At 36.2% G+C, this 27662-nt stretch overlaps 2 protein-coding genes and 1 pseudogene across 2 annotated transcripts; 1 reads left to right on the top strand and 2 right to left on the bottom strand.

Moving 5' to 3' along the window:
* Window positions 1-1920: 1920 nt before the first annotated feature.
* On the bottom strand, window positions 1921-6529 carry LOC120189089 (annotated as a pseudogene).
* Window positions 6530-6590: 61 nt separating this feature from the next.
* LOC120195613 (phytoene synthase 2, chloroplastic-like) lies at window positions 6591-8175 on the top strand. The gene is made up of 6 exons (XM_039197606.1): window positions 6591-6938; window positions 7031-7081; window positions 7169-7341; window positions 7417-7652; window positions 7727-7919; window positions 8026-8175. The coding sequence occupies exons 1-6, from the start codon at window positions 6611-6613 to the stop codon at window positions 8032-8034; spliced, it is 990 nt and encodes a 329-aa protein (XP_039053537.1). The 5' UTR covers window positions 6591-6610; the 3' UTR covers window positions 8035-8175.
* Window positions 8176-8249: 74 nt separating this feature from the next.
* Window positions 8250-15268, bottom strand: LOC120202777 (lupeol synthase-like). Its single transcript, XM_039203153.1, has 17 exons — window positions 15178-15268; window positions 14845-15071; window positions 11721-11905; window positions 11556-11645; window positions 11273-11470; window positions 10924-11175; window positions 10543-10845; window positions 10341-10460; window positions 10125-10247; window positions 9928-10026; window positions 9760-9816; window positions 9622-9668; window positions 9399-9542; window positions 9126-9303; window positions 8897-8977; window positions 8660-8743; window positions 8250-8541 (listed from the first exon to the last, which is right to left on the bottom strand). Exons 2-17 carry the CDS (start codon window positions 15005-15007, stop codon window positions 8431-8433), a joined length of 2235 nt encoding a protein of 744 aa, XP_039059084.1. The 5' UTR covers window positions 15008-15071; window positions 15178-15268; the 3' UTR covers window positions 8250-8430.
* Between the last annotated feature and the right edge of the window lie 12394 nt (window positions 15269-27662).

Raw genomic sequence — 27662 nt, forward strand, 5'->3', positions numbered from 1 at the left:
TCCAGTTCCTTTGGCTAAACTTGTGCGGGTAACGAGTTGCTTGCCCCAAAAAAGGTCTCGAATGACTGCATCTCCGGCCTTCACTCTATGCCGAGCTCGTTCCAAACGAAAGTGCCATTGGAGCCCTCAATCCGAAGTTTGTCGACCTGTTCTTGGAATTAACCAATAATGGTCTCCGGCTTAGCTAGGGTTTCACCATCTTGTTCTCGTAATTTTCGAAAGGACTCTCCGGGTCAGTAACCATTTCCTCGTCTTGCCCCTACAACTTTTGCCTCTGAGTATTCTTTGATCACGGTTGGACTTCTGAGCTTTTTATCTCTTTGTATTATAACCCCTTTGTCCATTAATGCAGATTATTTACGTTTAACAAACACATTTTTGGTGGATCAATACCTCGTTTTAATGATGCGAATGATATAAAAAATGCCAAAGAAAAAAAATGAAAGGAGGAAAAAAAAAAGTTAGTGAGATAATGATGATAAAAAAATGATAAAAATGAAAAGCCTTACCCCACATGATATCTACCCCACATGCTTATTATTCCTACCCGGACATGATCTCTATCCCGCAAGTTGATTTTGAACAAGTCCTAACCGCATAAATTTCTAGTTCACATGCTTTGAACAGAAAGTAAAGCAGGAAATAATTCCGGCATCCTAGGGTTTGAAATGAGGTTTTGGGAAGGGCTCTAACTCCTTCAAAGTCTCCAGGTTTAGGTTCTAAAAAACGGTACTCGAGTTCTCCTTGCCGGTGTCCCCTTGGGCTTACCAGACCCTTAGTCCTAAACCCATCACAGGCTTGTGTGGACTAAGTTAAACTCGAGGGGACACATTCCCTTATGCCCGCACGGTGAATAAATTCACACGAAGACATAAGGTATATGAATCCCGAAGGCTACTTGCTAGGCATATGCGGTGAATAAATTCACACGAATGCGTCGCTTTCACCCCCACTTAAAAGGGTTCGGAGCTCGGGTATAGAGCCTGAGATGAAACTTTTCGAAAATCTGAAATCATTGAAAAAATGTTAGTACAACTAATTACTTGGAAAAATAATCAAAGGTAAATAATTGGAATCGAATAAATAAATTAAAATTTAAATTTACAATCTTCACATAAAAAGACAACCGAAAATTAATTCTGGCCTGACTCACTTACCTTTCCCCAGCGGAGTCGCCAAGCTGTCGCAACCGTCTTTCGGTTGGGCCCCGGAATTGGGCTTCGACTTGGATTAAACGAATTGGAGTCGCCACCGACCATTTTAAAACGAATTTAGGTAGGTCGGACACCATCTTACCTGATCTGCGTTTTACCAGAAATGTGTCGGGTTCGGGAGTCGGTTATGGTTAAGGAAGGATTAGCACCCTTGAACCGCCCTTTCGGTACCAATTAATTTGTCGGTTGTCTTTAATTGCAAAAATTAAGAATTTAAATTGAAATTTAAAAATTCGATTCGAATTACTTACATTTGATCGATTGGAATTACCCCTAAAAAGGTCAAAAATGTTAGATTGAAAAATAAATACTAAATAAATCGAAGAGAGAAAAATAAATAAATAGATAAATTGAGAAAATAACAATAAATATATTAAGAAAAAAATAAGAAAATATCAAACAATACATATACTAAAAGAGAAAATAACCCCTATTAATATCACAAACCTACAAACCCTTTTAAGGTTTCATTCGCACTCCCACGGCTCTTCAGCAGCACCCGTAGTCCTCCATCCATGATGAAGGCACATCAGCGCCCAAGCCACCCCCTAACAGTCGAGTCACACGCCGAGTGATCCCCAACGCTCATCCACGCCAGCAGCTGCTACCAACAAGCCCCAGAAGCTCCCTTCCACGCGAGCAGTATCTACCAACAAGCCCCAGAAGCTCCCTTCCACGCGAGCAGTAGCTACCAACAAGCCCCAGAAGCTCCCTTCCACGCGAGCAGTAGCCCCAAGCCAAGGTCCTAGCATCTTTAATTTTGTGCTAACAGTCCCAGACACCCTCCTCCACGTCATTTGCCAGCATGGTGGCCCCAAATTCTCCTTGGATTTTTGGTTAAATGGCTTGGTCTTCTCATTTTCCATTTCCCTTTGTCGTTGTGTTAGCTGAGTGCTGCGAGAAAGAAGCAGTGGCACAGGTTCATTCTTGTACAGTCCCTCAGCTCCTTATGCCCGAGTGGAAGAAGAATTTTGGACTTGCAATCTATTTCAAAAATCTGGTGTACCACTTGATCTAGAGGAATACTCGGTTACTAACTTTAGGAACATTGATGACTTATCCTCCAAAAGACGTGCCGGAGTATCAAACTCTGTAACTCGACCATCACTCAACACCAAAACAAGATCATTGTCGATTATGGTGGAATACGATGTGCAATAGTGCAAACAGTGCAATTCATGAACTCTGTTCTGATGATCTTCTGTGTGAGATTATTGGTGGCAGTATCAACCGATGCTTTTGCCTCATCGAGCACGATTATTCTTGCATGTTTGAGTAAAGCCCTGTCGAGGGTAACAAGTTGCCACTGCCCATGAAATCGTGCGTGTTCTTGGTCAGTGATGAAGAAGAAGATATGAGAGCGGTGAGAGCCAAATTTTAGGATGGGTTTTGAGGTAAAGCTACTTTGACAAAGTTGAAAAAGAAAGGTATTGGATTCGTTGTCGGCGCCAGTGGTTCTTTTAAAGATAAGCGTCTTTTCCAGTTTGCAGAGGGAAATAATTAATTCCCCCACCAGGTTAGACTTTGGGGAAATGGAAAGAGTGGGGCTGTCCCCAGAAATCCACCCCCTTTCTTGTATAGAAAAGTGGTATATAAATGTGTGGAGGTGGAGGAGTTCGCGAAGTGGCATAGAGTGGTAAGGTAGTGGTGATAGTGGTAGGTTATTAGGTGGGTAGTTTGTTGGTAATATTGGTGCCGAGAAATCCGGTGCATGGGTTGTTGGATGCGTGAGAAGCGGTGCTGGTGGAGGGCTGAAACGGTTGTTGACTGGTTCGGGTCCTGGAATCTGTAAAATAAAGAAAAAATATATTATTTAAGTAATATATATATGTGATATATATATGATATTATATATGGATGAAAATTGGTGTCCACAGGTATTTAATTATCTTATTGAATTTATTTTTACGTTGAATCTTTAGGTTAAATATTGATAGGATTTCGTAATCATTGAATATGAAGTGTAATTTAGTTGTGGTAATGTCAATTTATTAACAAGTTAAAGTTGTTATATACATTTTTATGTTAGTGTTGATGATGTTTGTTTTTTTATCAGTAATAATGATATTTATTTGTACCCATCATTTGTTTGGTCAAATTTTTAACACTTTTTTGTATGATCCATTTTATTCTTAGGTAATTAGTTTGTGCACTTCGATTATTTTAGGAGAAATATCCGACTTATATATTTAACTTACTCTTATTTATTTATGAAGATTTTATTATGATTTAAAGTATTTTTTATTTAATAAAATTAATGATAATTAAAAAGTATACATTAAAAAAAGAAAATAAATATATTATACACATAATTTTATTTATAAAAAAATAAATTATTAAATGATTATAGGTGAAATAGGAAAATCAAATGAAATTGAAATGGTTTTTTTATTAACAGTTAAGTAAACCAATGCCTATACTTGGCCCAAATTATTCATTACCTAGCCTTTGCTTAAATCCAAAACCCATATCCAATCCAACCCATAATTAAATTAACCTAAATGCTCAACTCAAAAATATTATTTATTTAAAAGAAAGTAAAAAGGGGTTAAACCTAAATAAATAATTTTTTACAGTACCACGAGCCGAATGACCTTGAGATTTCGGGATCGAGTATCAAGAATACTAGAGATATGAACGTTTAATGTCAAATGATTGATAATTATCTTTAAACAACTATTATCTTGTAATTAATCAAAACAAATCTTAGAGAAGAAAAAAATAAAACTCAATTTAGTCAATTTTAAAATTCTCTCGAATTATAAGAAAAATAAGTCTTTTGTTTTTTACATTGTAAACAACATGCCCATTTTGGATATTAATTATGAACACTTCCCGGAATATTTTCAGAATAATATAAAATCCTTCCTTGTTGCTCTAATATTTGGTTTCTTATCATTGTTGTGAATAGGGGTGATTAAATAGTTGAGCAACTCGTGAACAACTCGAACTCAACTCGGTCAAAACTCGATAAACGCTTCATTCGAGTTGGCTCGACTTTAACTCGATAAACGCTCGAATCAAGTTGGCTCGACTCGAACTCGAACTCAACTCGAGACCTTAACGAGTTGAGTCGAGTAAAGTCTAACTCGACTAGATAAGTTCGCGAGCAACTCGTTAATTTTAAAAAATATATTTTTAGTAATTACTTCAAAATTATTTCATTCAAAAAATAAATCTAAATAATAATTATTAATATATTAATAAATAATAAAAAATAATAAGTTAACTAATCTATTATTTTTTAATAAATAATAAATTATTATTAATTAATAATATTATTTTATTACAAAAAGAAAAACAAACCCAACCCTAAAATCCTCATATAGTATTAGTAAATTTTATTTTTAGTTAAAAAATAAGGGAATTTTTTTAGTGAGCTTAACGAGTAACGAGTCGAGTTGAGTAGCAATTTTTTTTTATGAGCACGAGTCGAGTACAATTTTAACGAGCGTCGAGTCCAACAACAAAATTATTTAATGAACACGAGTCGAGTACTACCCAACTCACGATCGCCTCGCTCGATAATCACCCTAGTTGCGAATGTCTTTAGGTATTTTAAAGCTATAAATAACAATGCGAAAGCTAGACTTTAATATTATCAATTAACTTTTTAACTAATAGCATCAGTTACTTTTATTAAATATACAAGATATTAAAATTATAAAAAAATAAATATAAAGCAATCACATAACATAAGTTTTACATTTTCTCTAAAACCAGCGTAATATACAGATTAATCCCTTAAGCAAAAAAATTATATAAAAATGTTAAAAACTCGATCATATAACTTGAACAAATGATAGATACAACATCATCAACTATGAATAATAACATCATCAACACTTATATAAAATACATATAGCAACGATGACTCGTTAACAAACTGATATTACCGTAACACGACCTAACTTTTTTAATTACGAACATTTATCAATATTCAATCGGGTAATCTAAAATAGAAATAACATTATAACAAAATAACATCGTTTAAAATTTGAGAGACAACGTGAAATTTAAAGCATAGAAAAAATTGCTAAAAAAAGATAAAGAAAAAAGAATATACTACAACAATCTGCAACAAGTAACCCCCATCGACATAAAATCAAAATCAAAGTGAAAAATCTAACAAGGCATCAATCTACAACAAGATTCCCCCATCTGGTTCCCGAAACAGAACAGGGACTGCACCCTCTCCACAAATCCACGTCATGTTTCAAAAGCTATAATTTCTTTTGAAATAAAAACAATACCATATGGCTTAAACAAATTATATTATAAAAAATAATATGATATGATCATGTGGGTTTGTTTGGTGTCACCTTGTGTACAATTAGATAGTTTAATCCTTAAAAAAAAACAAATACAATCGGACAAACATCCAACGAGTTAGATCTTGAAATAAAAGATTCGTGGTAACACTGTAGAGATGGCAAACAGGCGGGTCGGGTGCGGATACCCCCTGCCCCATCCCCATACCCACCTAATATTTTTCAATCCACCACCCGTCCACCACCCATGATGGGTAAAAATTTTTAAATCCACACCCGCCCACGCGGGTACATTCTCAAATCCATCTCCACATCCACTACCCACTAGCGACGTACCCGTCTAGATCCGTCGGAAAATAAATTTTTTTTACGGAAGAGGTTTCGGGTTTTGACTTTTATGAAAAGCAATGATATGTAAAGATGAATTTATATTTACAGTCATTCCAACCAGAGTCATAAATTTGATGAAATTATTAATATCTTCATCACGTTCACAGGTGCGGTCAATAAAATACATTCGTGCTATGCTTGAGACTCTCTGGAAATCTTTTCAGCTTTAAGTGTATATAATGATTCATACTCAACGAAGAGGTTCGACAGGTAAAATTCTAGAATAAGTTTATCTACACCAAACATATGATATCTTGCTAATTCACAATTCACAATTCCAGAATAAGTTTTGACAGGTACAATCAACTCAATGATATCAAATACTTCTTGTGGCACAAATAATATTCCCAATAACAATATTTGGTTAAATTACATGTTATATCTTATACAATATTACAATTTATAAATTAGTCTCTAAAATTATACCTAAATTCATAATGGTCCAAAATTTAATGGATATTTAGCTTGATGGGCGGATGCGGGGCGGACGGATGCGGGGCGGGTAATGACTCAAACCCATTACCCGCCCACTACCCGCGACGGGTATCACTTTCTAAATCCACACTCGCCCACTACCCGCTAAAATTATACCCATCCCCGCCCCAATTGAAGCGGGTGCGGTGCGAAATCCACGAAACTGTACCCGTTTGCCATCCCTAGGTAACAGCATATAACATACGTGGATCAAACATTACAATTCCCCAATATTTCTGTGAAACTTGCTAGTATTCCTCGATGTGCATAACATTATCCTTTACATCTAAACCTGGCATCGGAGCCCGCAATGGAAGCGTACCGGTCCTGAAATCCATGCCCGCAACGGCAAGATCACAAGTGATCGCTGTTCCGATAATACCGGTAGCCTTCCCCGGATCGACAAAGCAATGCATTTCCGATATGGATTTAGGAGTTAATGAAGTCGTCCGGAGGCAATCGTGGCCTAATTACTTAGCTTCCAAAGCCGGAAACTCCCGGAGATCACGGTTCGATCCTATGTTCATCAATGAGGCTTATGACAAGTGTAGGACGATTTGCGCGGAGTATGCCAAGACTTTCTACCTAGGTAGCAAACTCATTTCAACTGATCATCGGGTTTGCTTCTTTAATGGGAAAAATCTTTTGAACATTTATGCGTTAGTTTCTATCATGATGCAGGCACCTTGTTGATGACAAAGGAGCGGCAAAAGGCGATATGGGCAATTTATGGTAATTATGAAGCTCTTGCTGGATTTGCAGATCATTTAGTGTGTTGAAATTCAACATTATTTTCGCGACTAAAATATGTGGCTGCAGTTTGGTGCAGGAGGACGGATGAACTGGTCGATGGACCAAATGCAGACTACATGAGTTCTACCGTACTTGAGAGGTGGGAAGAGAGACTGGAAGATATCTTCGAGGGCCGCCCCTACGACATGCTAGATGCTGCTCTATCCGATACCGTTTTCAGTTTTCCCTTAGACATTAAGGTATAATTAGACACTTGTTATCTGTTTATTCGATCGATCGCAGAACGAATGCCGTTTTATCTGTATCTGATGCAGCCTTTCAGGGACATGATTGAGGGCATGAGAATGGATACAAGAAAATCACGCTACAAAAGTTTCCAAGAGCTTTACCTTTACTGCTACTACGTAGCCGGAACTGTGGGATTAATGAGTGTTCCGGTTATGGGAATCTCACCAGAATCCTCTGTTTCGGCTCGTACCATATATAATGCAGCACTCAACTTAGGCATTGGGAATCAGTTGACCAACATTCTTCGAGATGTAGGGGAAGAGTAAGTGTTCGTCTCGATCATGTCTTTGATCTTGTTGAAACCCCGAACTTATTCCTATGTCTTTGTTTCCTCAGCGCTTCGAGGGGAAGAGTTTATCTTCCTCGAGACGAGCTCGGACAGTTCGGGTTATCCGACAAAGACGTGCTCTCCAGGAAGGTGACCGATGCATGGAGAGATTTCATGAAAGAGCAATTCGTAAGGGCAAGGTTCTTTTTCAATCTAGCCGAAGAGGGAGCTTCGCAGCTCGACAAGGACAGCCGATGGCCGGTATATATATATACTCCGAGAGCCTCAAATCGGACATCGATAGTTTACTCTAGTATCGGACAAAGTTGAGATGAATTGTTCTAACATTGTGAAAACGTGTTTGCAGGTTTGGTAGTCGTTGATATTGTATAGGAAGATTTTGGATGCGATTGAGGAAAACGATTACGATAACTTGACGAAACGAGCCTATGTTGGAAGGACTAAGAAACTGCTCTCGCTGCCCTTAGCGTACACTCGAGCTTTATGGAATCCTGGTTTGAGCATTCGTTGAACTTGAATCAGCATTGCAATTCAAAATGTTCAAAATATATCAATCATCACAAAATATAATGTTAGAAAATATGTTTTATATTATTTTATTTATTTTCTATGGAATATTCTACATGAAAAAGATCTTTTGCATCAGCGTTTCAGTGTAATTTTCATTTTGATAAATAAGCAACATGCATTTGTTCTTTCCTTTTCTGGAAAGACCGTATGGATTTTGGTCGTATTGGTGAGGATGAATGATTCATGCAAATAGAATCTGGCAACGATATTCTCCAAGCGCCCATATGGGAAAAGTGTTTCGGAATGACGAGTAGTGCAGCGTGCAATTCCTCATAAACACTCCTGTAATTTCCTGTCGTAAATAATATCTATGTTACTCGAATTCAGAATCATATTTCGAATATAATTATGTGTCTAATACGAATATATCTTGAAAGATGGTATATCTAACATGTATTTTCAAAGTTTACCTGCTGAGGAAAGTCGCCATCTTCCATCTGTGAATTAATCAAGACCTTTATCCCACGATGAATCGGTGTAGAATCCACATTAGCCTACAAACACAATGTAACATATTCAAGAACTGGTTTTCGAAAGATTTAAATTATTCGAGTCGTGTTAAACACAAGTATGCATCTGATACGAATATGATTAAATGTTGAACATGATTACTAGAAAGATGGAGTTACAGGGAACTTTAGACTCACCTGTCCAGCATCAATGAGGGATAACAGTGCCCATGCTGTTTGAACCAAATTTGCACGGTTGCCCTCCAAGTTGGTATATACCTGTAAAAATGGAGTTCATTACTAAGTATTTTCTGTTCATAGCGTTTGTACATGTGTTACTTCGATTCATTACGAATATCAGATAACGGTATTGTTATATTCATATGTTAGACGCGAGTGTCAGACACGATTACTCAAAGAACATTACCTTATTTTTGCTAGAGAGGTAACTCTCCCCCCAGCCACCATTGGGCAGCTGCTTTGACAATAAAAACTCACAAGCTTTGCGCATTGAAGGACTGTTGTGGTAGTTTCTGCCACAAGCTGCCAGCCCTTCCACGGCAAACCATGTACCATAAGTGTAGCAAATTCCCCAGCAACCGTACCTGTTTCATCAGGCTATCATATAGTGTGTGTATATATATATATATATATGATTGTTCTTGCTCAAATCATATCGAGAATGTACGTTATACTCTACCATGAACCATCTGGGTTTTGTGTATCTTCGATGAACTGAGCCCCCCTCGCTATGCAATGATCGATCTCGACCCTCCGGTGCTTGGGATGCAGTTTCCGAAAGAGTGCAAGGGCTTCGATTGCAGAAGAAGTACATTCTACATACCTAGAGTTAAAAAAGAGTGGATGTTGAAGTAAAATACTAGTACTATGGGCTAAAATCAATTGCATTGGAGAATGCTCACTCTCTTTCTATGAGTGTGTCTTCAAAGAACTCAGTAGGATTGAATTTCTATGTAAGACACAAGGGAAGTTGTCAGAAACACCGGATCATTTCGGATAAGTGCAGGAACTAAAGGTGTAAACGATGTCAAATGAAATACCTCCAGCCAACTATAAGCCCGTTGAGGCTCCCAGGCCGGGAAACCGCCATTGTTGCTCTGCATTAGAAGTTAAAATATGTGCATCATTTGGACTGGATTCTTACTAGAAATGGAATTCTGCTCATGACTTGTGTCTCAAGTAAGAAGTCAGGAATATTGGGCTCTTACTTGCAAGGAAAGTATAACATTGACAGCGTCGTAGAGTTGTTGGGTTTCCATTTTTTCTCCGACGAGGTCAGTTGGCATTTGTGAAAACAAGAGTGCACACTGTATCACATAAACACATTGCCAGCACTTACCATTCTTCCGGGAAAAAAGGTCCAGGAAACATGAAATTACTAGTATAATGGAGTTTGGGTTACCACCTTTAGCCCTTCTGAAGTACAATCAGAGACTTGCCAGCCATGGTCTTGTGTGGAGAATGTCCATGAACCTTTTGAAATGTGTCGGTACATAGCTGAGAAGTCACCAGATGGATTCTCTCGTACCTTTCAGGATAACATCATTTAGTAAGCTAAATTCCAAGGTTCAGATTATCACTGGTACTGATGCAGAACAATATTGGTAACTAGAGAGTTAACCTGTGAAGCTTTTACGAAATCGTGTGCCTTGCGAAGAGTTGGTCCATAGTATTCACTTAGATTACTCGACAAGATTGCCTGAATAGCCAACGCTGCATCCCACATTTGTGAACCAAAAGTCTGCATTTCATAATGTAAATATTATCAACAAATTGTCCCAGTTTCTTGCCATTGGTATTAAAACATGGGATTGATCTCTAACCTGCATTTTCAAGCCATCTTCTGCCATCCAAAAGTAATCTGGAAGTCTAGCTAAGTGACGCTTATACGCCTCGGAGTTAGGATCTTCGACCCAACAGGCTATTAGACACAATACCTTCTCTACACATCCAATGCAGAGGTACCTGCTGTTCTCATCTTCATAATGTACATGTCGAATCGCAACTTTCAGCGCCTTCTCCCTTAGCTTAGTGAACGGCCACCGTGTTAGTATCGGCTCGGCAACATGGTAAAGAACACCCCATGTTAGATCCTGAATAAGAGGATGTGGGAAGTAAAGATCCTCCTGAAACAGAACCATGATTAAACGTTAGTATTTAGCTACATACATGTCGATCGATCTCGGTAACGATAAGGCAAGCACCTTGGCGACAGTGTTTCGAGCTGCATTCCAGTTGATTTCATGGTAAGGTTGATTATACAGCTCTTCTCTTAGTTGTTTAATCAAATCGGTGATGGCACCAACAAATCTCTTCCCGTATAAGTACGACATCGGCATGTAAACTAATCGACAGTAGCATAACATTTTCCCGGGATGAACCGGCAAGATGTTGGGTAGAAGCCAGAATTCCGGTGGCATAGGGTTGCAACCGTCCCACTCGTACAGTCCAAGTACCTGTGTTCAACACATATATAAAACCACTTTCGACTACAATGTTTAACTATGCATTTAGAATCTGTTAACTTGTGACATAAAATACATATATACGTACCGTGACCCAGAACTTTCCCCATGATGGAATCCCGACCAGACCACCATGGTCAAGAATCCACTTTCGACCTTGAGCAACGGCCATTTCCTCGCCGTCTTCGGGCCCTTCCCCCAGCAACCTCAATGTAATGTAGCTAAATGCAGTTCCGAACATCGTACTGTGACCCTCGATATGTAGTCCCCAACCTCCATCTTCATTCTGCATAGAAGAAAGGGTATCGTGCTTGGTATCATGTGAAACAATGGGCGTGTGAGGTCTTTTTTATTTGATTTCAATCTTGTACCTGGTGGTTATAGATATATCGAATGATTTCCTTTTGATGTTCAGGAGATAATATAGCATTAAGTCCCCCAGTAACATACAGCGCCATCACCTACATTATAATAACGTTTATAATGTAAATGGAAGTTATATACTTATGAAAATGACATGTAGGGTGGAAATTTACCAAAGGAGGAAGGAAGAACAGAGGGCCAGCATTTTCAGCAGGCCAGTGACCATCATGAGCTTGAAGAGAAGAATAGAAACTGATAGCCCTTCTCAGGTAACCGTTACGTCCTCCTCCGTCACCGCTTGCTCTTCTTCCACCGTCACCGGCGACGGAATCAACCCACGTGGATTTTCTTCGGTAAGCTGCAAAATTATACATAAAGTAATTAGGGATGTCCTGAAAATTTCGAATTATCACATGTTTAAATATATTCTTTTATATATATATATATATTGGAATATTGTGCGATGTTAACAGCTAACTTAATGCATATTTAGTGCAGATTATATAAAGGTAAAATTAAATACATTTCAAGCCGCCCTTGATCCTGCGTCACAAACAAAGGACACATCATTTCGCTCTCAAAATCGACGCAAACAAGATTAAATTGTCTAAGAACTCAAAATAATATTTAAATATTAAATATTAAATATTAAATATTAATCTAATTAAAATTATTCTAAATTTTAAAATAAGTTAAACCATGGCGTATCCCATATTTTGTGTAGCTATTTGCATCAGATTCATCCGAAAATGAATATTCCAGATTTTATGTAAGAGCGGTAACTATTAACTAAAATTAAGTGTAAACTATTAGTATCCTAAGTATGACTTTTATTTCCTTTTAACCATCAAATTATTATTTGTATTAAAATTATATCTTAATTTTACGTTTTGATTTGATTTTAGTGATTTATTATTAAAATTTAACAATAATACTATTATATCATCATACGAGAATGTCATCATTAAAAATGAATACGAGTGTTCAACTCTAAAACATTTAAAAAAACAATACCTTGTTAGCTAGACTTAATTAAAATGAAGTACGCTATTTTTTTATTAGGTACTTAAATTATTTTTTGATCAAATTAAGTAATGTAATCACTTTAAGTAACTAGTTTTTGTCAAAATAAATCCTTAAACTATACCCTTTTTATTTTAAGCCCCTAAAATGTTAAGTAAATTTTTTTAAACTTTTCTAACTAAAAAATATTAGAACTTAAAATAAATACTTATTTTAAGTACTTAGTTTGACCAAAATTTATTTTAAATACCTAAAAAAATATAGTCTAAATATTTATTTTAAACTAAAATTGGGTGAACAAACTTGCCGAGAAAAGTCATTACTACGAACATATAATAATGAGAGCGATCCCACCACAAAAATCACAAACAAAAAATTTCAACTACAAATTCAGGTCTCTGACCTATATAAAATTTATTGCCGGTATATATAATGTTATATACTTGTATTATGTTGTGAATCATTATTTGATATATTAATTATTAATTTTTTTTGGTATATCTAAAGTTTAGGTCAGGGGTAATTCTCCCAGTCTAGGGTCAGGGCATACTTAAGATTCAAGTGGGATTTATATAGGAATTTACAGATTATTTACTAAGGTGGCGTTTAGTTCGCTGGAATGTTTCTGAGGGAATTGGAATCTGTAAAGGAATTGGAATTCAATTCCATATTCTGTTTGGTTCGAAACATGTCAGATGAATTTGATTTCAGTAATGTAAAATGACAGGATTGCCCTTCTTGTTTTTTTTGTTTAATTTTAGTTTGTTTTATAAATTACATGTAACAATATATTATAAAAATTTAAAATTTAAAAAATATTAAATTTTAATTTTATTGATCTATTATTCATTTCAATAAATTATAAAAATCATGCTAATAAATATCATAAGTTAAAATTATCCCAATTAGGTATGGTCATGGGTCGGATTTTTGGACCATCCGACCCGACCCGAGAACAAGGGAACCTCCATCCGAGACCCGACCCGACCAAAATAAAGTTTCACCCGACCCGACCTGAATATATGAATTAGAAACCCGACCCGACCCGAAATAATAAAAAAATTATTTTTATTCAATAAAAAAAGTGACTTAATTGAAAAAATATATATATAGAGGGGTATTATTGTAATTATTCCTAAATATATAAGGTAAAATTATCTATTTTTTGGGTCGGGTCGAGTCGGGTATTTTTTACCCTAAACCCGAACCCGACCCGACCCTAATATCACACTTAAAAAAACCGACCCGACCCGACCAAAATAAAGTTTCACCCGACCCGATTATATGAATTAGAAATCCGACCCGAAATAATAAAAAATTATTTTTATTCAATAAAAACAGTGACTTAATTGAAAAAATTATATATAGAGGGGTATTATTGTAATTATTCCTAAATATATAAGGTAAAATTATATATATTTTCGGGTCGGGTTAGGTATTTTTCACCCTAAACCCGAACTCGACCCGACCCGACCCGAATATATGAATTAGAAACCTGACCCGACCCGAAAAAAAAAATATTTTTATTCAATATATGAATAAGTTACCAAAATATTAATGATGATAGTATGGTCAAATTTCAATTCTCTCCATCATAGAATGGATGAAATTCATTTTCCCTCATTTGATAGAAAGTTAAAGTCATGAGGGATTCCAATCCCCTTTGAAAACTTGAATCAAATATGAGAAAGTGGTGAAATTGGATTCCAATTCCCTCTAATTCCAAGGAATTCCTGCGAACCAAACGCCACCTAAGAGTGACAGTGATAGAATTCGAACTTAACCATACATGCTCAAATTCCTATATCCTAACAACTTGTGCCAACACTCGTTGATATTAATTTTTTAATAGATGGTTTAATATATTATTATGTATCTTATTTATGTTTTACATATATATATTGTTTTACAAAACTTATGTTTTAAATATTACGAACACATAAAAGATTATTAAGACCGTTTGAAAAAAAATATTTGATTAAGTTTTGATTCGATATAATAACATTATTTTTTTATGTATTTAAAAAATAATTATTAAAATATATATTTTATATTGACGAAACCAATAAATCTTTTGTTAAAATAATTTTGTAAATATATAGTATAATATTTTTCATTTATCTGTGTCGTGAATGTGAGAAAAATTAGTATTTATAATTTAATATAAATAAGTGTAAGAAATGATAAAATTAAGAGTTTGTAAACAAGAAGCCTTTGTTGCTTTGGTGAATCCAAAGCAAATAATAAGAAACAAAGTGAGGTTAAACAAAATACCTGCATTCTCAACAAGAGATCGGAGCTTTGTTTGGCTCGAAATCGATTGTTTTTGAAGTCGAGACGAAGCTTCTCCACTCGGGCTCGTTCTGCAGCGGTTCCGGCGTCGGGGTCGAACTCCCAATGCTGTCTTCCAATGTGATCGTTGACCGAGCTCAGCCATGCTCCGCCTTCTGCTATCTTCAGTTTCCACATCTTTTATTTTTCCTTCTTCTTCTTCAACTTCACTATATCCACATAATAAAACATCATTAATCACAACTATAAGTAAAAATAACAATACTTATTGAGTTGAGTATACGAGTTCTCGTGGTTAAACCCTGTTTATTTTACCTGGCAGAGAATAAGCAGAATTTTTGTGTAAATGGAGAAGAAAAGCAGGGAACGAAAAAAGAATGAGAAGAAGAAGAAGGATGATTGTCTAATACTGAGTGCAATATCCTGCGAGAGAAGAGATGAACTGCCTTTTATAGAAGCCAAGAATGCGAGTAAACGCGCGTAGTTCTATTTGTTCACGTCTTCGTTTTATTTATTCGTATCTATTTCGATTGATCTTGTAGACTTTAGGTTTTCTTTTTCTGGAGCAGCTTCTCATCATTTATTAGAGCTCAGAATTAGGTTATATGGTCGCCAACTTTAGGCAATTAATGCAGCGTATAATTATTTTGGAAAATAGGGTTTCATGAAAAATAATTAACGACTACGATCAATATTATAGTGAAGATGGAATTCATCTTTTTCGATTAAGGAGTTTTATAGAAAATATTTTTTTAGTGGAATTTATTATATCTACTTGACGATTTTCAGGAGCATTAATTTTTGGATAAAGTATACAAATGATCCTCCGACTAAAGAATAATGTTTTATTAAGTCTATTGATTATTAAAAGTTATAAAATATCTCTAGGGAGTTATTTTGTTGAGTCCATCGACTATTAAAAGTTATAAAAATAGCCACTCGACTATTTATTATGTTTCAAACTCATTCTTTTTCGTTAAAAATTTAACGGTCGTTTAAGTTGGACGTTAACATGTTGATTGAGATATGATCGTCATTTTGAGATTAGAGATTAGATTTTATCATATCTCAGTCAGCAAGTTAACGTACAACTCAGATTGTCATTAAAATTTTAACGGAAAAAGACAAGTTTAGAATATAATTGATAGTCGAGTGATCATTTTGTAACTTTTAATAATCAAGTGACTCAACAAATCAACTTCTTATAGTCGATGACTATTTTATAACTTTTAATTGTCATGAAACTCAATAGAATATTATCTTATAGTTTGAGAACCATTTTTTATACTTTACCCTTACTTTTTTTAATTTAATTTAACGGAACTCGTCAAAATAAAATGACAAGTTTAACAAGCAAAATAAAAAATTATGAAAGTTTGAAATATTATATTAACATTTTTCTAAAAATAAAAGTTAAAACTTCGCTATTTAAGATTTAGAGTTTAAGGTAATCACATGACGAATTCTCATGAAGACAATTATTGGGTTTAAAATTTTCAACTGCTAATTTTTTACCGTTTCAACAATTTTTAAACAAATGAAAGTTGCTATCATGAAATGATGAGTTTATGGTGTTACAGTAAGTGGCGGATGCAAAGGTTATTCAAGATGGACACATAGTTAAAATCTGAATATTTTATATTAATTTATTTTTATTTTTATTAGAGGTGTACATCCTAATATTTTAATTACATCTATTTCACATATAAATTTATATTATTAATATATATATAGACCATAAAAACTATTTTTGAATATCTTACTAATTATAATTATTGTAGCGTCCATTTCTTAACTGTTTGTGATTTTTTTAAATATAAGTAGGTGGATTGGTATAGAGTTATGAATTACCTTTTATAAAAACCAAGTATGCAAGTAAACGCGCGACGTTTTACCTGCCCACGTCTTTGTTTTATCTTTTTTCTTTTAGAAAAATCTAATTCAAATTGATTTTGCAGCCTTTTCTGTATGACAATTAATTATCTAGTCAATGCACCGTTTGGAGTTCATCGTTTATTAAATTCTTAATTATTTAATATTATATAATTATTTATGCTCTAATTCAAGATCTTTAAAAATAATAGGATCTTTCTAGCTTTTCTATTTTTTTTTGTTACAAAAAATTTAGGTTAAGGGTGACTCTCTCAATCCAAAGCTATAGTATACTTAGGGCTTAATTGAAATTTACATAAAAATTTACAGATTATCCATAAAAAGGACAATAGTAATATTCGAATCTGACCTTACGAAAGAGCAATATAAAAACATCCTTACAATGTTTATATAAGCTTTAAAGGGTATTAATAAGTTTAATGGTAGGGTAAACACTTGATAATAATCACATAAGGTAGGACCTAAAATCGAGGTAAATATTTCGTAAAATAAATAAATTATGGAAAAATATCGATATTATTATATGAATATTAATATAGTTTTATCATTATTGATATTTGTTGGATTCCTCTTTAATTGGAGAGGTTCTAGAAAATTTTAGAGAAGTATATAATTTTTTAGAACATTATGGAGAACTCTAGAGAAGTGTGGAACTCTCTAGAAGTTTTTGAAAGAGTGTGGAATCCTCTGGAATATTCTGGAGATGTGTGGAACCATATGGAAGAGTATGGAAGAATATGGAAGGGAGTAGAAGAGTTTAGAACTTCTTAGAGTGTGTGGAGCATTCCAAATAACTAACCTCCACCACTGGATGTAAGTAATCTCCACCATTCATTGTGGAGGTGGAGTAGTATAAATAGGGGTGAGAGACTTCATTCCTAACAATCTAAAAATCCAAAAATACTAAGAGAATCCACTTCTTAGAGTGAGAAACTAAAGAGTTAGAGAACCTCTTTGAGAGAGAAGGGAGATAGCTTAGAAAGTCTTTATCCTCAAGCTTGAGTGAGCCACCAAGTATGAGTCAAATTTTGTGAACACATCCTTGTAATCATACTATCTATCGGAACTGTCTTTCGGGTGGGCCCGAAATTAGGCTTCGACTTAGGAAAAACGAGTTGGGAGTCGTCACCGATCATTTATTTTAAAAATGGGTTGATCAAATACCTTATTTCTTACATGATCTGTGTCTTACCAGTGATGTATCAGATTCGGGAGTCGATTACAGTCAAGGAAGGGTTAGCACCCTTGAATTGCCCTTTCGGTACTACGCAACTTCCAGTTGTCTTAATTTAAGAAAATGGTAACTTTAAATAAAATGGTAAAATAACGAGCCAAATTACTTACCTTTGATGAATTTGAAATTGTACCCTCAAAAAAGAATGTTAGATTTAATTAAACAAATATAAAGGAAAAATGAGGACAGAGAGAAATAGAAATAGAAATGAAAATAAAAATAAAAATATATAAAAAAGGAAGATAATAGTAAGTATATGCAATAAGATGCTAAAAAAACTAACAAACACATGGAAATATAAACCAAAGGAAAAAAATATACACATACATACATATATATAAATGTTAGAATAAGAAAAATATGTAAAATAATAGCTTACATTAAATAAAAACAAATAAATAAAATAAATAAAAGTATATACATATTTAATAATAATAATAAGTAATTAAATATTAGGGGGGAAATATTAATAATAGTAGAGAAATAAAATAATGAAAATAAAATATAATAATAATAACGTAAAAATAGCAAAAAAACATAGAAATAAAAATATATATATATATATATATATATATATATATATATAATATATATATAATATAATAATATATATAATAAAAATAAAGAAATAAAATGATTAAAACTATATAAATTAATAATAGATATAAATAAAATATAAAAATATACGTATATACATAACAAAATAAATAATAAAAATGATAGAAATAATAACATAAGGGTCGAATTGAATTTAAAAACAAGTCAGGTTCCTAAATTAAAAGGAAATAAAAATTATAGGCTGAATTAAAATGAATTTAGGGTTGAAATGGGGCCTTTTGTACAGTAGAGGACCAAAAGTGGGATTTCCCCAATTTAATTCAAAAACACGCGGGTCAGAAGCGGTCACGGTCGAAACGGGTTAGCTATAAAGTCCACTTTTATGAAAACAGTCCCTTATTTTCTCATTTGGTTCAAAACGAATCAAAACAAAATTTTCTAAATCCTCTGTGTTTTTCGCGTGTTCTTGAGGGATGAAGAACACGACCGTGGTTTCTAGAAACCGACCACTGCGCCACCTCGCCGACCGCCGTTCATCGGCGGTGATATATATATTTTTAAATAAAAGATTTCGAAAGCTTTTTCATCTCCCAACCCAAAAATCAAAATATTTTTTTGAAAAACTAGGCCCCGGGGGGTAAATCTGAGGAAGAAAATCTCAAAACGTACCCCTGTTCATCGGCCGAACCTCCCTTCGAACCACAGACGAAAACGTCAAGGAAACATGCAACCACCATACACGAGCAAATAATAGCCAAACGAGGTAAAATAAAAATTATACCTTTTATTTCGCGTTTCTTTCGAACAATACAAATCTTGAATGCAAAGATCTTACTACTTGCTATAGACTTTCTCTAGTATTTTCGTGTATACTCTCTCGTAATCCTAGTGTAATATCCGTGATATCTCTTTTGATTACAAGTTTATTTATACACAAAAAATGACATCTTTGATTCCTAATCAAACTCTATTGCTCTTGTTTATTGGTGATGATTCTTGCGCTGGACGTTTCGGGGTGTTGGAGTGTGTGGCCGTGCAACTCGGAGAGAAAGGCGTGAGGCGTGGGATTCTCGGTCATGTGGCGTCGTTGGAAGTAATTCATGGACTAGGGTTCTGGAAACCCTAGTTTCCAGGTGGGTTGTAGGCTTTGGGTCACTGTTGGACCAGAGTGTTCGATTGGGTTGTTTTATTTGGGCCTGAAACAATGTAAATAAACATATATGTAAATATGTGTACAATATATGTAATAAAATAAATAAAATCTATAATGTAAATATATTATATAATATTAAAGGATAAAATTTGGTGTCTTCAGCTGCCCCTCTTTGCTCATTATCGTGTAACGAAAATAGAGCAAAGATTAAAAGACACAAATTTCGCCCATATCTAACATCCTCTGTCGTAGAGTTGAGATCCGATATTTGACTGGTTTGTCGATTTGAAATGAAATATGAAATGACCCTCTCGTCGTGAGGTTGAGTCGAACTGGAGAATTCTGAGCACGAAATCATTCATCGCGAAGTTGAAAATCGTACTCAAAGCCTTTGGCAAGTGACTCCTGGATCATCTTCTGGCTCAAGATACTTCGTTGTGAAGCTGAAACTTGGTCTTGAAGACTTCGGTGTTGCTGTGTTACAGATGACTCATTCGTCGTGAAGTTGGGTTAATCTGTTGGGGTATGATACCCTTTATTGTGAAGTTGAAATTATACACGGCCCCTTCGTCGTGAAGTTGAGCCTGAGAATTAGATATCCTTCGTCGTGAAGTTGAAATCCAATGTAAGTTGCGTTGTTTCAAGGCCAATATCATTCGCTGTGAAGTTGATATTGACTCTGAAACTGGAAAGTTTATTAACAGACACTTTTTCTTTGAGTTGGATATCATTAGTTGTGAAGTTGAAATCCAATCTAGAGATGGATGCTGCTTGTGTGCACGATTCCCTTGTCGTGAAGTTGAAATCCAAGTAAGTTGTATTGTTCCGAGTCCAATATCCTCCGCCGTGAAGTTGAAATTGGCTATGGAACTGGGAAATTGTTTGTTGACAGCCAGTCGCCCCTTCGCTGTAAAGTTGAGCTTGTACTGTCTCGAGTCTAATATCCTTCGCTGTGAAGTTGAAATTGACTCTGAATGAAACTGAAAAAAGTTGTTTGTTGACAGTCAGTCGCCCCTTAGCTGTGAAGTTGAGCTTGTGTTGTCTCGAGTCTAATATCATTCGTTGTGAAGTTGAAATTGACTCTGAATGAAACTGAAAAAAGTTGTTTGTTGACAGTCAGTCGCCCCTTCGCTGTGAAGTTGAGCTTGTGCTGTCTCGAGTCTAATATCCTTCGCTGTGAAGTTGAAATTGACTCTAAATGAAACTGACAAAAGTTATTTATTGACAGTCAGCCGCCCTTTCGCTGTGAAGTTGAGCTTGTGCTGTCTTGAGTCCAATATCCTTCGCTGTGAAGTTGAAATTGGATCTAAAACTGGGAAGCCCCTTCGTCGTGAAGTTGAGCCTCAAATGGCACGATATCCTCTGTCGTGGAGTTGAAATCGTGGATATGTGGGTGTGATATCCTCCGTCGTGGAGTTGAAATCGCAGATGGCCCATTCGTCGTGAAGTTGAGCCTTGACTTGAATATCCTTCGTCGTGAAGTTGAAATCCAAGTATTGTATGTTACGGGTGGACACGATTCCCTTTGTCGTGAAGTTGAAACCGTGGATGACCCATTCGTTGTAAACTTTGACTTCGAGTAAGATATCCTTCATCGTGAAGTTAAAATCTAATCTCGAGCAAATTGTATCGTTTTGAGTCTAATATCATTCGTTGCGAAGTTGAAAATTGGTTCTAGATAACCTACAAAGATATGTATATATGCGATGTTATGGATGCAATGCTCTTAGGTATGCCTAAAAAGCATATGTAACATATGTTATTCTAGGATTTGGAAAGAAATCTCAATCTCCGGTTTCCTGTTGTGTTGACTCTTGATTTTGGAATATGGAAGTTCTGATTTCCGATCTTGAATTCTTCAAATGTGTAAATATGTTGTTATTTGTTTCTTGATTTGGGAGATGCTTTCTCGACCATCTCAAGCATGTGCATGAGCCTTGATCGGCTTCCGAGTACCTGTACTTTTCAATGAATCTTTGTACAATAATATGCGATTATCTTTTGCATAAGTAAATAAACCATTAAGTTTAAACTCAATCCAAGATGCTCAAGAGGAATTGATTTAGAGAAAATATTATTTTTATTCATAAGGGGAAAAAGAACAAATAATCCATGAAAAATATGATGAAGTGTGTATGAATGTCTTAGATCTCGATAATGTGGGCATTTCTGAGCTGAAAAGTCGTTAGGTGACTTTGAATGCAGCCTTTGTCAAAGGATCTTCGAAAATGCGACAACGTTCTGGAGAGTGCAACCCTTCTCCGACTTGTTGAGTTTGTTGAAGGTTCAGATGACGAGATGTTTCCACTGTCAATATCCAAATCGCCCTTTCAGGTTTTCAACTTGGACCCATTTTTCATCTTGAACCCACCTTATTTTTCTTTTCTTTTTTCTTTTGTTCTTTTGTTCTTTTTTTTAAATTTAGGGCGCCCTTTCGGGTTTTCACCCTAAACGTTTTTCTTTTTCATTTTTTTTTCAACTTAAGATGTCCCATTGGGTTTTCATCCTAAGCGAAGTATTTATTGACTGTATCCGAGTTGATGGGATATGGCAGTTCAGGTCCGTCCATTTCAGCCAGGACAAGGGCCCCTCCGGAGAAGACCTTTTTCACGACATAAGGTCTTTCCCAATTTGGCATCCATTTTCCTCGGAAATCTTTCTGGACTAGCCAGATTCTCTTTAGCACCAAATCTCCTTCATGGAATATTCTCAGGCGTACCTTTTTGTCGTATGCTTGGATCATTCGTTTCTGATAGATTTGACCATGATGAATGGCTTTCAGTCTCTTTTCATCTATCAGGTTCAGTTGATCGTAATGTTTTTGTAAGTTTTAGTTGTTTTCTCCACTATATTCTTAATGTTTTTGTTTGCTGCTTCTACTGCCCCGTTCATCTTTGGTCTGTAAGCAGTGGAATTGTGATTTTTTATGTTGAATTATTCGCAACCAGTATTCATCATCTTGTTGTTCAAGTTCGTAGCGTTATCGGTGATGATCCTTTCAGGTAGACCATACCGACATATAATCTCTTTCTTCAGAAACTTGCAAATAATGGATTGAGTGACACTAGCATACGACGCAACCTCTACCCATTTCGTGAAATAGTCAATCACTACGAGAATGAAATGGTGACCATTCGAAGCCTTCGGATGGATTTGCCCGATAACATCCATGCCCTACACAGAGAAAGGTCATGGTGACGTCATTACATAAAGTGGATGAGGCGAAACATTTATTTTATCTCCATAAATTTGACATTTAGGACAACTTCTAGCGTAGTTGATGCAATCACTTTCTAGCGTGGACAAAAAATATCCGCATCTCATTATTTGTCTTGACATCATATGTCCATTTGCATGGGTTCCACAAACTCTTTCAAGTATTTCTTCCACTATCAATTTTACCTCTTCAGCATCGACGCACCTTAACAGGACTTATTATGGCTTTTCTTGTACAAGACCTCCCCGTCAAGGACGTATCCAGCTGCCATCCTTCTAATGGTTCTTTTATCGGTTTTGATGGCTTTTTCTGGATAATTTCGATGCTTGATATATTACAGAACTTCGTAGTACCAAGGCTTAGTATGTTTCACTTCTTCGATTTGGTAGCAATAAGTCGGGTACTCATACGACTGTATGTTAATTGACATCATTTCAGACTCCCCGCCAGCCTTGAATACGACTTCCAAGGTAGCTAAAGCATTAACCATTTGATTGTCTTTTCTTGGTACATAGTGAAAGGTGACTTCATCAAACTCTTCGAGCAGATCCAGTACTAGTTTCCGATACTCTACCAGCTTTACATCCTTGGTTTCCTATTCTCCATGGAGCTGATAGATTACTAATGCCGAATCTCCGTATATCCACAAATTCTTTATGTTTTGCCCCAGTGCAGCTCGAATTCCCAAGACACAAGCTTCATACTCTGCCATGTTATTAGTACAGTCGAATTTTAGTCTGATGGTAAATGGGTAGTGATCCCCTTCTGGAGAGATCAGGATTGCCCCGATGCCATGTCCTAATGCATTTGATGTACCATCAAAATGTATTCTCCAGGAACTGTCTGTTGAAGTACTTGCTTCTTCTAAGGATATAGCCATCAAGTCTTCGTATGGGAAATCAAAGTCCAATGGCTAATAATTCTCATCAGTTCTACTTGCCAAGAACTCCGATATGACACTTTCTTTGATTGCTTTCTGGCTCACGTACTCGATGTCAAATTCAGACAAGAGCATCTACCATCGGGCTAACATTCCAGATATAACAGGTACACCCATCATATACTTTAAAGGATCTAACTTGGAAATCAGACAAGTGGTATGATACAACATATATTGTCGGAGTCTTTTTGTAGCCCAGACTAGAGCATAGCAAACCTTCTCGATAGGAGGATATCTGACCTCGCAATCGATGAACTTCTTGTTCAGATAGTAGATGAATCTTTCATTTCTTCCAGATTCATCATGTTGACCCAAGACACAACCCATTGAGTTCTCAAATATGGATAGATACAAGAACAGAGGTTTGCCTGGGATAGGGGACATCAAGACAGGAGTGCGAGACAAATACTCTTTTACTTTTTCGAATGCAATCTGGCAGTTTTCATCACAAGCTCCAGAGTTGTTTTCGGAGAAGTCGGAAGATTGGGTCACATTTATCGGTTAACTGAGATATGAACCGCACTATGTAGTTCAATCTACCCAGAAAACCTCGGACCTCGTTTTGTGTTCATGGTGGAGATAGATTCTGGATAGCCTTAACTTTATCAGGATCGACCTCGATGCCTTTTCTTCTAACCACAAAGCCTAATAGCTTCCCGGATATTACCCCGAAGGTACACTTGCTAGGGTTCAATCGTAGCTGGAACTTCCTCAATCTCTGGAAGAGCTTTCTCAAGTTTTTGACATGGTCATTCTCGGTTTGTTCCTTGATAATCATGTCATCGACATAAACCTCAATTTCATTATATGCATCATGTCGTGGAATAAGGTCACCAGCTGATATGTTGCCCTGACATTCTTCAATCTGAAGGGCATTACTTTGTAGTAGAAAGTTCCTTAAATTGTGACGAACGTGGTCTTCTCCATGTCTTCAGGATGCATCTTGATCTGGTTATATCCTAAAAATCCATCCATGAATGAAAAGAAAGCGTTCCCGACTGTATTGTCTACCAACATGTCAATATGAGGCAGAGGGAAGTTTTCTTTGGGACTTGCCTTGTTAAGGTCCCGGTAATCGACGCACATGTGAACCTTACCGTCTTTCTTCGGAACTGGTACTATATTGGCCACCCACTCCGGATACTTGGCCACTTGAAGGAAACCGATATTAAATTGCTTATTGACTTCTTCTTTAATTTTAAGGAGCATCTCAAGTCGCATCCTTCTCAGTTTCTGTTGCACAGGTTTGTACTCTGGCTTAATTGGCAGTTTATGAACTACCATATCCGTGTCTAGTCCCAGCATGTCTTGGTACGACCAGGCGAACACATCTCTGTACTCCTGAAGTAAGACTATCAGGTTTTGTCTTGCTTCAGCCGAGAGAGTTGTATCGATTTTAACCTCCTTTCTGTCATCTTCAGTGCCTAGGTTCAAGGTTTCAATCACCTATTCATGTGGTAGTATTTTCTTTTCTTCTCTTTCTACTATTCTCAACAATTCGGTAGGCAAGTTACACTCCTCTTCATCGTTGCATTTGTCAAATTCCCCAAGATAAACGACCGATTCAAAATCCACTTCCGGATCATGATCATTAGTGCCTCCATTATCGTTATCTGGAGTCTTGAAGGAACAAAGAAGATATATGTGTGTGAGTGAGAGGAAATATCCCACACAAAACAGTCAAATAATTAAATTTGAAAGAGAATAGAATAGAGTACTGGAATGAAGAAAATAGAGAATGAAAAAAGAAATGAATTAAAAAACTTGTTTGCCATGGAAAGGGAAAAAATGCATCTTTTATTGAACTTAAACAAAATGTTTATTAACCCTTACAAGAGATCACCTATTGCCCAGGGTATAGGCAAATAAGGATAGTTCAAATATTACTCTAAAAGACTCTTGTAAACCACATATAGTTCTTCCACCGACCAACTGCTAGGCACAAACCTAGGCGGCAAAGGGCATATCCCGGGTCTGTCTTCGTTGTCAACACCTTCTGTGGTCACGACATTAATGTTCAGATCTTCCAGAGCCTCTTATAGATCGGATGAGGTGGTCTTGAACACGTAAGAACTTGACTTGAATGTATGGTAAAGAGGCGGGAATGTCATAGGCTTCCATTGAAGTTCATTTCCAATCAACCTGGCTATCCTTCTATCCCGGTTCTTCTGGACTTCCTTCCTCTTTTCTTGATAACTGTGCTAAAAACTGAGCCCAAATTGATTGAGTTTTGAAACATGAAGGACATGATTAATCATTCCTTGCAAATAGTTCCCAAAACCTCTCCCGGTCCTGGCACCTCTTCCCAATGTCTGCATGATCTCCATTCTGGTACACTTAGAAAGCTGGGGTTTAGGGATTCTTCTTCTTTCTTCCATGAATGTGGCATTCACAAAATCTAAGGAGCGGAATGAGCACTCCACCACTTTCTCATATACTTCGATGTATGGGGCCTCCGTGGTCACACTTGCCACGATATCTTCATCGGCATTAATAATTACTAAGGCCCCGTCAATAATAAATTTAACTTTTTGATGCTGTGTGGATGACACTGCACCTGCTTGATGAATCCATGATCTGCTCAAAAGGTAGTTATAGGACGGTATGATATCCATCACTAGGAATTCAACATCATAAGTGGTAGGTCCGATGGTCAACGACACCTCGATCTTTCCAATAACCTCTCTCTTGGTCCCATCAAATGCTCGAACCAAGTTATGACAGGTTCTCATATGTGAGGTATCTATTGGCAACCTTTTTAATGTGTTTAAAGGCATTACGTTCAGGGCTGAGCCGTTCTCGATTATGACACTTGGTAAAGCATGCCCTTTACAGTAGGTAGTAATGTGTAACGCCTTTGTTCGGCCTCTTCCTCCAGATGGAATCTCATCATCTGAAAATGAGATGAGATTATTAGCTTGAATATTGTTCACCAGTCGATCCATCTTGCTAACTGATATGTCTTGTGGAACGAACGTTTGATTAAGGGTGTGCCTCCGAGTTCAAAAATAGTGCTAGCATTGAAGTACGCGTAGGTAAGCTGTATTGTTGTTCTACAATATTGTACTCGCTGTGCTTCAAGATCTTGAGGAACTCTTTAGCTTCTTCCTCCTTTATAGGTTCGTTTATAGCCATCACATCTTCTTTAAAAGGCTCTAATGGTCTTTGCCCCACATTGTTATCATATCCTTTAAAAGTACTCACCTGGCATTCGTACTTCCACTGCACTTGCTGATTGTCCTTGTATTGAAATGGCTGAGGTGTTTTGATCACTACCTTGGCTGGTGTTGTTGCTATCATCTTTTCTTTAGCGGTAATTACTAAAGGACTACCCCTTCCAAATCCTCTTTCTGATGATTCTCCACTAGCGCAAATGTCTGCTTCCGGGGAATCCTGAATCTCTTCGTAAAATTCCAGCTCTTTCCGGTCCATCATAAGCTGGACTAACAATTTGAATTATGGGCACTCTTGCACTTCATGTCCTTCTTCGTTGTGGTAACAATAATGATTACCACCTTCATTCATTGCTGCATATGACTGGGGTGCAAGAAGCCCCGCTTTTACCATTTTTCTCCATACCCAAGCCAAAGGAGCTTTAACTTCCGAAACATTGGTTTTGATTCTTCTATCGTTCTCAGTGGTGACTGCATTGATTTCAGCCTCCGGATGATAAGGCAAGGGATTTTGGGAGACGTTCGGTGCCCCGGAGTTGAAATGGATTCAATTCTTGTTCCGCATTCGTTTACAAGCCTCTTGAATGCGAGACAATTTTCAATTGAGTGCCCATGCACACCACCATGATATT

This window comes from Hibiscus syriacus, unplaced genomic scaffold (genome assembly GCF_006381635.1).
Source record: "Hibiscus syriacus cultivar Baekdansim isolate YM2019G1 unplaced genomic scaffold, ASM638163v2 tig00000340_pilon, whole genome shotgun sequence".
Classification (NCBI taxonomy): Eukaryota; Viridiplantae; Streptophyta; class Magnoliopsida; order Malvales; family Malvaceae; genus Hibiscus; species Hibiscus syriacus.